The 14,723-nt window shown below is 39.0% G+C and overlaps 1 protein-coding gene across 6 annotated transcripts in view; it reads left to right on the top strand.

Moving 5' to 3' along the window:
- Positions 1-14,723, top strand: part of DNAJB6 (DnaJ heat shock protein family (Hsp40) member B6) — a 98,766-nt gene that overhangs the window by 31,132 nt on the left and 52,911 nt on the right. For all 6 annotated transcript variants that reach the window (XM_038388622.2, XM_043509643.1, XM_043509641.1 and 3 more), the window contains exons 5-7: positions 1,156-1,266; positions 11,149-11,280; positions 11,945-12,086. In XM_038388622.2, coding sequence (XP_038244550.1) covers positions 1,156-1,266; positions 11,149-11,280; positions 11,945-12,086 — 385 coding nt within the window. The remainder of the gene's footprint in view (positions 1-1,155; positions 1,267-11,148; positions 11,281-11,944; positions 12,087-14,723) is intronic.

Genomic DNA, 14,723 nt, shown 5'->3' with positions numbered 1-14,723 from the left:
ATATTTTATTTATATATATTAAAAAAAAAATCTGAATTAGTGTGTATAGTCAAAGTAAGTGAGGAGACTTGACCTAACATTTAAATTTTGAAAAGTTATGAAACATAAGACCAAAAGAAGATACTACAATTTTTCTAAAATGTATTCCAGTTATCAGTTGCTTTTTAAACAAATGTGACATTAACCTGCAAAGCAGAAACTGAGTTTCATTTTTACTCAGTCATGTTGGTTTAAAAAAAAAAAATAATTAAGTCGTCTTTTTGAAAGACGATCAGGTAGTCGCATAATAAATCGGAGGAGAAACTCTTCCCAAATTCTTTTAGGAGATTCTACAATCATAAGTATAGTCTTACCAACTGAAGTGTGTAATTTTAGCTTGTATTTGCCAAGTGTAAGTCAGAGATTCTTTGTGTAATGTAAATCAGTGATTTTTCAACCTGTAGTCACTAGGCCCCTGGGGGTCTGCAGACTAAGATTTCCAAAGGGCTCCGTGCCTCCATTCAAACTTCTTTTGAAGGGTCTGCACAAGAACGAAAGTTGAAAACCACTGACTTGAATCAAAAGCTGGCAAGTGAGACTATCAACTAAGCCATCACAAGATTATACTGATTCAGAAGTAAAGATGCAGCAGACTTCAACACCAACAAAGAGCTTGGATTTTTTTTTAAACTCAGACAATAATAAGAGTTTTCATTTTTAGTCAAATGTGTACCTTTAAGTATAATGAGAAATATTGATGTCTAGAAATCTGCAGAAGAACATGAATGATAAAAGTAACTTGTAGGCTACTATTAACTTTAGGGATATCTGGAAAGTGACTGGAGGGGAAGGAGAAATTGAAACTGTTTAATAAACTACAGATGACCTCTTTGACTGTCCAATTAGTAAAAGATGAATACATCCTTTGCTGTAGAAAAACTGATTACAGTAATTCTAGATACAGTAGATCTTTTTAGCAGAATGTGAGAATTTTAACATGAAAGTCTCACTCAACAGTATTAAATGTGGTTTGAAGAATATATTGAGAATCTATCCAGTGAGCCAGGAATGAACTATTGTGGGAAAAACTAGAATTCTGTTTTAGAAACACATACAGCTTAAATATTTTGTGCTTCTGTAGTGTGAAGAGTTGTGAAATGTGACCTTTTTCTGCAGGTGGAAGTCATTTTGACAGCCCATTTGAATATGGATTTACATTCCGTAACCCAGAAGATGTCTTTAGGGAGTTTTTTGGTGGAAGGGACCCCTTCTCATTTGACTTCTTTGGTAAGTCAGCAGCTTTTGGGGGGTAGTGGTGCATCAGAGTAGTGGCTAAAATTCATCTCTACATAACAGATGTGTAATTTGACTTTAATTGGAGTGAAAACTATAACTGATGGATGTTTTAAGAAGTCTTTTTTTCACCTGTCTCCCTCCTTGCTTTTTGCTGTTGCACATAGGGTTTTGTGGTCAGTTTTTGCTCTATCAAGATCTGGTTTGTTTAAAAATAGTATATCAAGTTTGCTATGGTCTTTCTAAAAGAAGAAACTAATAAATCACACACAACAGTTCTGCTTTAGTAAATGTGGGTTGCTGTCTGTATGATGTAAGAACACTTTCTTCCTAAGTCTGGTGCTGCATGACAGTCAGAAAAAATGACACCCCCCCCACCACCAAAAAAAAGCATAAGCAATAGGTATAGTGAAACTAGCTTCCGAAGCCTCTGGCTACCATGGAGTTAAAGAAAATAATTAGTTGCACAAAAAGTTTATGCTTGCCAGCATCATGTCAATGAACTGTGTGCTTGTGAAGGCACCCACGGCCATACAAAAGATCTCAGCAAATCTGCTATGGATCTTATTCAATCTCTGCAAGTGTAGCTGGTTTCCCCCTTTTGATCCATAAAAGGGGAACGCATCCTGTGTTCAGCCTTTCACTCCTGGAACTGCCTAAAGGAACCAGAAGGAGTAACATCTTGAGGATTGCAAGAAGAATTCTCTGCCTGTTTACACACAAGACGTGAGAAACGAGACCACCTGGTTATTCCATAGAGCTGAAGAGGAATTAATGCAGTACTACTGCAAACAGTAGGTGACTTTTATGATAACTCCAGAATGGGAAAGGAGCACAAATTCTTTATTATAGGAATCTTTGGAAAAAATGCATTGGTGGGTCAGAGGAAGCTTGTCTACTACATGTTCACTGTACACATGTACAGTTAAGATTGAGTGTCTGGGGGAGAGATTTGTACCATGAATTTGTGTTGAGAGCAGTGAAGTGTCCCATAAACTAACACGTATGCACCAACATCTTTTCACAATCTTAATCAGAACCCATTTTTCCTTCCTCTCCCCATGCCTTTCTATTTACATATATGCCAATACTATGGAAGCATATGAAAGATCAAGCTAGATTCAGAGGAGGCCAGTTTATTTCCCAGAGGTTGTGCAGAGTCTACCAAAATACGCAAAACACAATGGGGAAGATGAAGAAATTCTGGGAAAGGGGGGAAGCTTGTTTTCTAATTCTTTTAAAGAAGAGGGAAGTGGTGGGTTTTTTTATGGTCTTGTATTTCTTTTACCTTAGTTTTTAAGGAGTAAGAGGCTTGGATTCTCTGATAATGAAAAAACAAATTTCAGTTCTTTCGGAGATGAGCCCCATTGACCTGCAGGAAGGAAGAAAGGCTTATGAAGGTCGAGGGAGAAATGAAGAGGAAAGGGAAAGGAGTCAGAAGATTTTAGTTTCCTATTCAGAAGCTAGCACCTTTTTTTTAAATTGCTCTTCAGATTCCCCTTCCTACACTTTGGGTAGGAAGTGTGTTCTGCTTCTAGTGAAGGAGTGAAGCTGAGGATGACAGCTTTAGTACTGGCAACACTTAATGATCCAGGAGAAAAGGGAGTTGCTTCCAACTGGGATACTGATGAGGGTTGTGGTTATTTCTCAACTGCTCAGAGTATGAAATTAAGTAGTTAAACATAAACTGAGTTCAAGGAATCCTATGACTAACTGCAGCATCCCTGCACTCTGAGACTATTTCATTTCAGTATAATATATAGAAAAATAACAAAGTAAAAATGCCTAAATACATGGGATCTTCATTTTAGTGATCAGCTTCTAAAACAAAGCATCTATAACTTGAATAACTGTTCAATACAAATATTAAACCATTTTGTTAGCATATAGAAGTCGTTTATTATTGCTGCTTTCCTATTTAAGTGGCCAGATAATGGGGCAACTTATAAAGGAGGAAGATGTTTATAGGTACAGTGTCTTAAATTTTTAAGATGACATGCAACTTCATTGACTTGTAAGTGACAAAGTAGCTAAGAATGGTGAACTAACTTACTGATTGCAGTGGGCATGTTTCTTTAGATTCCTACTCAGTGGTCATGAGTTGGCTGCCTGAGGAGTCTAATGGAGGATCAAAGGAAGGGTTTGTGGAGGAAGAATCTAGTGGAGGAATGGCAGAGGAATCAGCGGAGGGGCTGGAGGAAGAATCCAGTGGTGGATCGGCAGAGGGGCTGGAGGAAGAACTTGCAGTTGGATAGACAGAGGAAGAATCTGATGAAATATTGGAGGGAGGGATGTCAGTGTAGGATTAGAAGAATGGAGGGGAGGAGCCTAGTAGAAGATTAGAGGGGGAAGCCTCTGTAGTACGGGAGGAGGAGCCCTGCTGAAGAGCTCTTAGTTAAAACTATAAACTTTATTTTTAAGAGTTTGTTTAGATTCTTCTTTACATTGTTTCTTTACTAAGATGGATTGTGGGAAGAAGTGTAACAAATATTTTCACTATCAGCACTTCAGCCTTCTGATTCAATTTGTTTTTCAGCTGTCAATCAGAATAAGAGCAACAAAAGATTAACTCAGTTTGTAAAAATCTGAATACTTGTGGCTAAACTTACAACCAGCAATTGGGTTCTGCATATAAGAAGGTGAAGATTTGAGGTTCAGAAAAATCACAAGTAGTTTTGAATACTTTTCAGGTAGGCAAACAGCCATTTGCAGATAAGTGTGAAACAGCTGTGTTTCTCAGGTTGGGGTAGGTAGTATACAATCACAGGGTATTCAAAGACTATCTTGTACCTGGGAGCATGTTTTGGTAGACTCTCTGCATAATGTCTGAAAAATAAATTGGCCTCTTCTGTCAACCTAGCTTCATCTTTCATACACCAATACTACATAGATGTATGAATATGTAAATCTCCAATTTAAAATTACAGGAATGGAAGAGGATGAAGTTTTAGTTGATGGAAGACCTATAGTGACAGCTGAACACAGCAGAAGAAGAATGTAAAAAATACACCACCACATCTAGTTTTGCTTCTATCAAATGTATGAGAGAACACTGAGGAACCATTTCCAAGCATGTGCAACACTAGGGATGGAATGGCCTACAGAACTATATCTGTGGTCATCCCTGCTTTGCCAACTGAGGCCACTTTAACACCTATATACAATATGTATTTTTCTTGGCTCTTATGAGTGACTTAAGGCACAATCTGCTTACAGAATTTTTTTTCTTGTGACACACACACACACACACACACCTTGGCATGGTGCATGTATGTGGCTTTAACATCAAACTTCCAAGCTACAGTGTGTTTTGAAAGAACTACAATATTGTCAAGGTTTTTTCTTTTTAACTTAAACTTGCAGTATTTTTTTTACTGCTGTAAAACAGACTTTTGTGATCGATTAGACACAAGGTGGGTGAAGCAATATCTGAGACCTGAAGAAGAGCTCTGTAGCTTGTCTTTCACCAACAGAAGTTGGTCCAATAAGATTACCTCAGCCACCTTGTCTCTAGAATATCTAATATACCAACAGGATAACATTGCACACGATGAATTATCGTCTGTTAATTTCAACAACAGAAGATGACATTTATAGTGTTAAATCTAATTTTGCAACTTGGCAGGGCTCCTCATGTGAGGCACTGTAGTAAGCTATCATTAGATTCAGCATTACAGCAGTGAATAACTGATTTCCCCCCCTCCCCCTGTCAGTGGCAGTTCAAAAAAAACAACCCCTTTCTTCCCCCCCCGAAATTTCAGTGAATCAAAATTGACATAGTTCAGTTTGGTCAAACAATGTTTTGTTCCATTCAGATGCTTCATTTTGATTTGGAATCAAAAGTTTATATTCACAAGGGGACACAAGCTTAACTCCAAAACTTAGGTGGGTTGGTGTCGCTCCCCCACTTTTTATTCAATAACCCAATAATTATCTGGGGGTGGGAGACCTGAGCTCAATCCCTTCTCCAGAATAGGGATTTGAAGCTGGGCCTCCCTCATTTCCAGATTCAAGTATCTGCTCTGGAGAAGGGACTCAGGCCCACATGTCTCTTATCCTAGGTGAGTGCCCTAACTACTGGGTTACTGAGTAAAAAGTGGGCACCACCATTCTGCCTAAATGTTGGTAGGTTCCTAGGTACTAGCCCGAAAAGAAAAATATTTGCTTGCTTTTTTTTTTTAAGCAGTTGACCGGAATCAACACACATTCATAAAATGACTTGGTCAACTGGGATCTGCATATTTAGAGAAGTGTTTTGGCTGAAAAATTTTGCCCTCTTCTGGTTAGATTAGGTTACACCATTCCCCCTTCCCCCCCCCGGGGTAAGTATCTGAGCACCTATGTTTACTAAAAAGTTCTGAACAAGAACAAATAATTGAGAGAACAAATTGTGACCCTCTTCTGACAACAGAAATTACTACACATCCTTGGGAGTAGGGACTGGAGCCTGACCCTGCCCATGGCCCCACTACCCTGGCCTGGGAAGAGCCAAAGCTTGAAGCCCAAGTGCTTCTGCCCTCAGCAGGGGGCATGTAACTGTAGCCCAACTGCCCAGGGCTGAAGCCCTCGGGCTTCGGTCTCAGACCTGGGCCGCAGCAAGTCTAACGTCAGCCCTGGTGACTTCATTAAAATGGGGTCAGAACCCATTTTGGGGTCCTGACCCACAGTTTGAGGACCCCTGGTGTAGCCCAGTAGCCTGTCTTCTAACAGTGGCCAGTACAAGGTGTTTCAGAGGGAATGGACAAAACAGGGCAATTAAGTGATCCACTCCTGTCATCTGGTCCCAGCTTCCAGTAGTCGGAGGTTTAGGGACACCCAAGAACATGGTGGTTATGTCCTTGACCATCTTGGCTAATTGCCATTGATGACCCTATCCTCCACAAAGCTATCTAATTTATTTTCTAAACTAGTTTGTGCTTTTGGTTTTCACATCCTATGGGCAAGGAGGTTTGGGGATTGACTGCATTGTGTGAGGTACTTTGGTTTGTTTTAATTTCATTGGGTGACCCCTAGTTCTTGTTTGTTATATGAAGGGATAAATAACACTTTATTTTTCCCAGCACCATTCATGATTTTATAGACCTATGCCAGGCCTCTCTTCTAAGCTGAAATGTTCGTTTTTTAATCTCTTCTTGTTTGGAAGCTGTTGCATATTCCTAATTTTTGTTGCCCTTCTCTGTATTTTTCCAATTCAATTTTTTTTAGATGAGGTGACTGGAACTGCATATACTATTCAAGATCTGGGTATACAATGGTTTTATATAGTGGCATTATGATAGTAAGAAAAAATATCTATCCTTTTCCTAATGGTTCCTAACATAGGTTTTTCTGAGTGCCTCTGCACATGGAGTAGATTCCCGCCTCCCCCTGCCCCAAACTATATACAATGAGTCAGATTTCTTTCTTGAGCAGCAACAGCTAATTTAGACCCCACCATTTTGTATGTATAGCTGGGACTTTTTCCCAGTATACATTACTTTGCATTTATCCACATTGAATTTCATCTGCATTTTGTTGCCCAGTCACCCTGTTTAGTGAGATCGTCTAGTAACTCCAGTCAGCTGTACCTGTAATTATCTTAAGTAACTGTATCATGCAAATTTTGCCACCTTACTGTTCAACCCCTTTTCCAGATCATTTATGAATAGGTTGAACAGTACAGGTCCTTGGGGAACCTAACTATTTACCCCTTTCCATTTTGAAAATTGATAATTTAGGAAACAAAAGTAGGAATATCTTCTAATCAGCTCCATGACGGATCCTTCCCTCTTATCCCATGGCTGTTTACTTTGCTTCAGAGCTTTTGGTGTGGGACCTTGTCAAAGGCTTTCTGAAATTCCACGTAAGTTGTATCAACTGGACCACTCTGTCCACGTGCTTCTTGACTCCCTCAGTGAATTCTAATAGATTGGTGAAGCATAATTTTCCCCTTACAAAAGCCATGTTGACTTTCCCAATGACTAATATAATCACAGTAAATATTTTATTTTTTTAGAAGAATAAAACCTAGATTGTACATATGAGGGGAGGGGCTTGTACGTAACTTGGTGCTCCCCTGATCTATACAACTGTCTGAAACCAAGATAAAATTACATCTGTCCACAACTTACGTATGCATACATTAAATAACTGTCTCTGAATTCCAAAACAGTTGAATTTCAGTAGCTTGATGCTGATTACAGCCAACCATCAGTATGTTATGGAGGCATGCATTGGCTCTCTACAAAAGCAATGGAAACAAGTCTCTAAGCTTGCAATTCTAAGGAAACAATTAAGGTTGAGGAGGAAAAGGCAATATTATGTGCAAGTGAGCATAAGCATGTCAAGTTCCATTTTTTACAAATAATGCTTCTGTGTGTTAGACTGTAATGTGTCTTTTGGGTGGCACTTAAAATTGAGTGTAGGGCACTGGTGAAGTGTGCATGGTGTAATCTACGGGGTTGAAAGTGGAGGACTAAGCATTAAAGATAGGGAATGAGGTCTGGGCAGCTTCAGGGTTGCAATGATAGAAGTGGGCAGGGACATGGAGGCGGGGGGGGGGGGGGGGAGAACCACCTGGAGTCTAAATCTACAGCTATCCTATGGAGCCTATGTTGGCATAGCCCCCTAGCATAGGTGCAAACTATGGCAGAAGGAGTTTCTTCTTTTGGGGTCAGAACACCACCTTTCTTGACAGCGTTAGCTACATCTGTTGAAGCATTGTCCTGTCAACGTTACTCTCTACGCTGGGGTTTATTGGCGTAGCTCTGTCAGCTGAGTGTATGGTGGGGGGGGTTTTTTGGGTTGGTTTTATTTTCACACCCTGACTGACACAGCTTTGCGGATATAATTTAAATGTAGGGTAAGCCCATGTTTCATAAGTAGTGATGGCAAGAGCCTGGAGACTTCCATAGTCCATCCCGTTCATGTCCTCCTAGCATGTGTTGCTGTTGTGACTGGGATAAGGAGATAATGGGTCTGGCACAGGTCACCTGTAAGTGGCCAATGATGCAGTGGATTATAAAAATATGTAGTATAGCTTTGACATGAGTGTTTTTTATTTTAATGCCAGGTAACTGAAGATAAACTGAACTATAAATAGAAACCATAATGGTGGGCAGTAATATAATATAGATCACTTGTATGCGTGAGTGAATGACCTTCATAACTCACTAGTGAGTCATTCTCTAACAGGAATAAATTGGACTATAGCACTGTTAACTGCAGTGGCTTTATTTGCTAGCTAATATGCTGGAGTGAGACTCGCATCTGCTTGTCTTTGAAATTACTACTCCAGGAGTACGATGACTTGGCACAAAAATATTATTAGAATTTAATATTTCCAAGAGTTTGTCAGATTTGCTAATGCACATATAGCGTTAAAGGTAACCTACAAAAGATTTTTTTAAACATTGAAGTTTTTACAAATCTTTGAGGTTTTTGATGGAAAAGAGAAGCTGAAAGCAATTTTGGAGGAGAAAAACAATGCCTGTATTTTACCTCACAAATTTATAGTCTGGTCTGTATTCCTTGGTTTTGTGGGAGGACCAGTGAGAGGTATAGGGGATTATTGTGAGTTCTTAACATATTTGATGGGGGTAAGGGTATTGGGGCTCTCCAATAAAGGCTTCCTTTATTCAAAATGTGTTAATTTTGTCATTCATGTTAAGTTGGTGTAAGGAAACCAAACAGAGGTTTAAACTGTGGCTAAAAATCCCATTTCCCTTTCAGTGGGTTTTTCTTAACTTGTAATGTAGTCATTTCACTGATTCTCAGTAATCAGGCTTCCAGCCTAGGTGGGAACTGGATTTTAATCGTGGGGAGAGAGGGAGGGAACCTGCTCTTGGCTTCTGATAGTCACTTAAAATCAACATGGAATTCTAATTGGTACAGTGATTATTCTCAATTAGCTGAAAATGACAGTGGCCCAGATTCCGGAAAGCAAAGACCTGGTTAACTTTAGATATTGCCTTCAATGGGACTTAAGCATATGCTTAACTCTTATCCTGCATGGGAATGTCTTCCATTCTCTGAAACATCACACTGAGATTTGGGTTTAGAATTGGAAAATTCTATAGTTGAAGAAAATATAAATGCTATTACAGACCTTGTATGTTGGAAAATAACTTGTTACATTTCACTTTTAAACTATAATTTTTTTTTTTGGCCACATTACATTTTTCAACATCATTTCATCACAGGTCACACTAACATGCCTAAAACTGTTGTTCTGTAGATTACAAAATATTTTACAAATATGAGTTAATGTTGCCAGTGTCCTGTGCTGTATAATATAAGGTCTTGTAAAGTTCTGTTGCCGTGGGAACTGAAATCCAAAATAGTTTGTTTAGCATTAAGATTTCCACCTTTAATGGTACATTATGTTGTGTAAACCATGGTCCTGCAAAATGCTGATGTTATGCTAGTATGATGTAAAACTCAAACTTCAGCTTTCTTTGTAATATTCTAGTGGAATTTCCCTTTTATCTGGACACCTTTAACTTTCTACAAAGTAATAACTTCCATATAGGTATTCCATATTTACTTATTAGTCTCTGACCAGTGTTTTATAACCATAAAATCATATTTGTGCCATGGAATATAACTAGTGGCCTGCCAGTTTATTTTTTTAAATCCAGCTATAGGCTTTTGAGTTTATGCACTGGCTGAAGGACATTTTTGAAGTTAGTTTGTGCAAGTCCCAGCACCTTGAGACTTGGCAGTTCATAGCTCCAGCACCTCTGGGCTCGTTATACCAGTTATGAAAGCATGTGGTTTTTATTTTAAAAAAATAAAAAATGCTTGAGCCCCAGGACCTCTTTCATTACAAAATAAGCACTGCCTTCAGCTCTTATTTTTTTCTTCCCATAAAGCTCTTATCGTCTGAATTTCCTCTAAAGTATCTAACGCTCCAACTAGTTAACTTAAACTAAAACATTTGCAGATCACTTAAAGTTGTCTTATGACTATTTTAATTCCCTGTTTCCAATCCCTTTAAATTTTAGTTTTAATGGAACACTAGCATATGCTGAGCCTGTCTTAAGCAGAGTCTTGGTGGGGGTGGTGGTCATGGTCCTCAGATAAACCTTGAATGAAATTTTATACAAGAAGTCTTGGATATTTAGGAGTTGAATCAAACTTAATCACATCAACAATATCAAGTTTAAGCCCCAAAACGCAGCTTGACAGACAAGGTATTCTACAGAGAGAAGAAGGGCTTCTCTTGTAATTTCAGATGTTTGACATTCTGATGAATAGCAAGCAGATTGTTGCCTCTTGGAACCAAAAAAAGTCCTCATTTCTTGATAGTACAATTAAAGCAAAGTGTGTTTTATAGTTAATGGCCATGTGAGACGACGACGTTCTTAATTACCCAGATGTTAACTGACATGGATTTGGTATCTAACCTACATGAATTTGGTATAAAACATGGATTTTTGTGTGTGCATATGAACATACGTAGCTATTGTATAAATGATAGTTTGATTATATAGCATAACTGGTGTGGAACACATTTCTCTGCTGAAAAGCGAATTTCTGCATGTTCTCCCCTGATTACTAGTCACTTGCAAACTGGCCCAGCACTAAGGAAGCAGAACTTTATTCTCCGCATGCCATTACTTTAACAATAGTACTTAAAGTTCTGGAGATCAAAATGAGTTGGGGGGGGGGGTGAGTCTATTGGTCTCTTACATGTATCAAAGGTACACAGAATTGCTATACTGAATCAGATCTGTGCTCAGATATTCTGTCGGACAGTGACTAGTACCAGATGCTTCAGAGGAAAGTGCAAGAAACTTCCTTCTCCACTAGAAGTCCTCATACTTAAGTATAGCAACTACTGAATAAAACTGATCACTTCAACCTCCTGTATTAAAATCTGGTTTTTGTTTGTAGAAGATCCTTTTGATGACTTATTTGGAAACAGACGAGGTCAACGTGGGAACAGAAACAGAGGTGGTGGGCCATTTTTCTCTGCATTTAGTGGATTTCCTGCATTTGGGAGTGGCTTTTCTTCATTTGATACAGGTAAATATTCTAAAGCAAACTTCAAGCCAAAATTAGTATTGCTAGAGAAGGAGTTTCTCTGGAACAGTAAATTGGTACAATGCGGTTTTAAAAAAAAATGATTCAACACTGAAGCCTGTTGCATCTCCCTGTAGAGGCCCCTAGTTTAAAGAGAGCCATGGTATTGTAGAGTATTATTTGATATAGCTAAAATCTCATGAAAAGGGAGTGTAAGCCCTGTTAGAAGGAAACTGGATCTGTTCTGCTTCTTTGTTTTTTACTGACATCATTACACTGGACAAGTCTTAACCTCTCAGTACATCAGTTTCTATATCGATGTTACTTGCCTAACCAGGGAGTGTGGTCAATGTTTTTGACGTCTCCAAAAAAGGGACTACAATAGTGTGCGCCTTTAAACAAGATTATGAACTCCAAGTGCTCTCAATTATTGGAGCCTAGTTGAATGTTAAAGGCCTAGTTTTCGTAACTCCACTTAAACTCAGTGGAAGTAATAGTTACCTAGCAACTCTGAAATTGAGTAACTTGGAATTTGAAATTGGGGAGCTAGAATTAATAGATCAAAATTTGATGATCTAGCAGACCTTCCTAAAGTAAAACAGTTGTTAAACGGTTTCTGATATTATGTTTACAGTGCTTTAGTCAAATACTTATGTCTTCCTCCCAGGTTTTACTTCATTTGGTTCATTGGGACACGGGGGCCTTACTTCGTTTTCCTCTACGTCATTTGGTGGTGGTGGAATGGGTAGCTTCAAATCGGTATCAACTTCTACTAAAATAGTTAATGGCAGAAAAATTACTACAAAGAGGTAAGTGATATAAACAAGATAAATGTTGTAACAAAAACAAGGAGTCCGGTGCCACCTTAAAGACAAACAGATTTGGGATAAGCTTTTGTCCCCAAATAAATCAGTTTGTCTTTAAGGTGGCACCGGACTCCTCGTTGTTTTTGTAGGTACAGACTAACACAGCTACCCATCTGATACTTGGTACCATGCAAGTTGTTCTAATAGAATTAGTCAGTATTTTTCTGATAACTTTCTTTACCCTTACTGTTTGTTTCCCATACTCTAATAACTTAGATATCCAATTCTGTATAAATTGTAATGATAGAGCTATTTGATTCTTCTTTCTTTCCCTGCCATTACAGGATGGTTCCCTGCTACAGTGTGTGTAAGCATGCAGAGGTTGGGCAAAAAGTACCTAATGCCCTGTAGCCAAGAATTTATTCAAAAATGGGGAAAATCCTTAACAGCCGTATCCTGTGTAGCCTGATTGGTGTATTGATTAACTTCTTTTCTTTCACAAAAAGAAAAGGAGTACTTGTGGCACCTTAGAGACTAACAAATTTATTTGAGCATAAGCTTTCGTGAGCTACAGCTCACTTCATCGGAAATGCATCCGATGAAGTGAGCTGTAGCTCACGAAAGCTTATGCTCAAATAAATTTGTTAGTCTCTAAGGTGCCACAAGTACTCCTTTTCTTTTTGCGAATACAGACTAACACGGCTGCTACTCTGAAACCTTTTCTTTCACAGTAGTTGATAAGGGTTCTGTTTCTTGAACAGCTACAGCATCAGGAAGATTACCAATGTTGTGGTTTAGAATGAGACCTGAGGAGTACAGGACAATCTTCTGAAGTTTTATCACAAGTCCCTTTTTATTAGCAAATCTACTAAACAGATAGGTAATCCCACAAACACTGAAATACAACAGCAGATAGATTGTAATGTGTTTAGCCCTGTGACTGGCAGCACTCACATCTTCTGCGGGGATCCCCACAGTGTCGGTCAATATACTCACCTTCATTGTCATTGTTACCATCACCAGTGGGTGTCATCCTGGCATCTCCCAACGCATGTAGATTAGAATACAGTTAGGCTGATGTCCACAGGGGTTCATGCATATTTATGAAGGTTTCCACCTCCTTTTCTTTATTTGAACTTCTACCTCCCACTGCCTTTGGAATAGCCTATGAAAAATCGGACAGTTTGTTAATTTTCCTTATTCCATTAATATTTACTTTACTGAGTCACCATAACTTGTGGTTAGCACACTGAAATGGCTTCAAAATCCAAAAAATATTATAACCAGCTTTCACCCGTACATTACAATATATATTTCCTAAATAGCAGGAAGTTTAGCAATAATGGAACAATCTTATGATATCTTGTGATGTAGGGTCATTGCTGTCTTGTGACAAATTTTGATCTAGGTCATTTACTGGTTAGTTGCTTTATGTCAAGTGTCTTTAGTCCTGAGGCCTTGTTTGGCTAAGCTAAATATCTTACAGGCCTGAGGGCTGTAGGCCATGTTACAACATTAATTCTTTTATTTTCTCTTTATATCCTGAATATATGTGATCTCTTTTTATGCTTGGGTATACCTGCTGAGAAGCTCAGCCACCTGTCAGCTGCTGGGCAGGGAGTGGATTTTGGGATTCCCAAAATGCTGCTATCATTGGAACTTGCTCAGGGGTGATGCATCTTTTAGTATTGGCTTCTAGCTAGTAAGTGTCTGAAAACTGAAGCCCTCCTCTCTAGGCTTCTGGAAGAGAAGGATTATGCTCTTGCTTTCCCTTCACCGGTGGAGCTACTGATTGGGGACTGGGAGGCCACTGTTCTGCTCCAACCCCAGCTTTCTGGTTGTAAGTAGCTTGAGAAGCGTAGCAGATGGTCTGTTCTATGCTCCAACTTTCCCAGCCTCTGTTTTGAGAGTTGACCCTCCCACCCAGTAGGCTTCCCAAGCAACATCAGTGAAAGTGAACTTTCAGTGTCCCTACTGACCGTATGGATTTGAAGTGCAAATAGCTTACCTGACAGATCTGACAAGACTAAGAGCAGGAGTTAAGGTTCTCCACCAGGAAAAACATATTGCTTACTACTGGTGAGTGAACGTTCAAACACTATACACGTCGGAACCTCTCCTCACTATTTTACACCAGTCCATGGGGAAACCCTCTGCAAATACGAAGTAGTGACAAAATACCATGCAGTAAATTAAGGATATGCATCACAAATGTAATTGACAGTTGTCAAACTAAAGTGGTGTTAGTACTTATGAGATATCAGCCCAATGAACTTTCTTAAAGATTCAGTATGTGGTATTAGTAAACTAGCAAAAATGCAAGATTCTACTGTATAAATTAACTGGAGAGGTGTCCCTTAGAACAAACCTCTTGACACATTTTTGTAATTAAAGTGAATTAGTGATAGTGCCAGAAAACCCCACTGTTTGGTATTTATCCAGTGTCAACTGGACAAATACCATGACATGGGAACTGCAGTCCTTCCTCAGTCATTGAGTTACAGTTTGCATTGAAAAGGATGCTTAGGTAAGGCCTGGGTAACTAGATAGGCCTTGCATCATGCCCTGCAAGTTAGCAAAATCAAGCCCTGGCAAACCAGCATGGAAGAATTTGAATAGAGCAGTGGCTCTCAACCAGGG

The sequence above is a fragment of the Dermochelys coriacea genome, chromosome 2, assembly GCF_009764565.3.
Source record: "Dermochelys coriacea isolate rDerCor1 chromosome 2, rDerCor1.pri.v4, whole genome shotgun sequence".
Classification (NCBI taxonomy): domain Eukaryota; kingdom Metazoa; phylum Chordata; order Testudines; family Dermochelyidae; genus Dermochelys; species Dermochelys coriacea.
Note: the sequence above shows the minus strand (reverse complement) of the source record. Positions and strands in the feature narration are given on the sequence as shown.